This window comes from Sinocyclocheilus rhinocerous, unplaced genomic scaffold, assembly GCF_001515625.1.
Source record: "Sinocyclocheilus rhinocerous isolate Xijiao unplaced genomic scaffold, SAMN03320098_v1.1 scaffold6708, whole genome shotgun sequence".
NCBI classification, from domain to species: domain Eukaryota; kingdom Metazoa; phylum Chordata; class Actinopteri; order Cypriniformes; family Cyprinidae; genus Sinocyclocheilus; species Sinocyclocheilus rhinocerous.
This window is the reverse complement of record NW_015641513.1, coordinates 1-497: the sequence shown is the minus strand read 5'-3', so window position 1 is coordinate 497 and position 497 is coordinate 1. Positions and strand designations below refer to the sequence as shown.

The 497-nt window shown below is 34.2% G+C and overlaps 1 protein-coding gene across 1 annotated transcript in view; it reads right to left on the bottom strand.

Annotated features, from left to right (window-relative positions):
• Window positions 1–384, bottom strand: part of LOC107755182 (rho guanine nucleotide exchange factor 11-like) — a 4,631-nt gene extending 4,247 nt beyond the window's left edge. The window contains exon 1 of the mRNA XM_016571892.1: window positions 159–384. Coding sequence (XP_016427378.1) covers window positions 159–267 — 109 coding nt within the window. The 5' untranslated portion in view covers window positions 268–384. The remainder of the gene's footprint in view (window positions 1–158) is intronic.
• Between the last annotated feature and the right edge of the window lie 113 nt (window positions 385–497).

The following is a 497-nucleotide window of genomic DNA, read 5'->3' as shown; positions in this document are numbered from 1 at the left end:
TATAAATTGAAATCACAATAATATAATTTATAACTAATAAATTAAATATTATTATTATTGTTGTTGTTATTATACTAAAAGACAGGAAACTGTTTTAATCAGGTCTGTAAAAGTAACTAAAACAAATAAATGAAAATGGAAAAGTGAAGGACGTGTACCTTCTGCGGGGGACAAAGGAACATGGAACGCTGGAGAAATAAACAAAAACAAACAAACAAAACAAACGATGAGAAATATGAACAGAAAATTATACAAACTACACAGCATTTCAAACTAAAGTAAAGTAAAGTAAAGAAAACAGTTTAAAATAAACACTGAACGACTGACAGGCTCAAACACGTGCTGAAACAGAAACAACAGAGTGTGTGTGTGTGAGAGAGAGTGAGAGTGTGTGAGAGTGAGTGTGTGTGTGTGTGTGTGAGAGAGTGAGAGTGTGTGAGAGAGAGTGTGTGTTAGTGTGTGTGAGTGAGAGTGTGTGTGAGTGAGTGTGTGTGTGT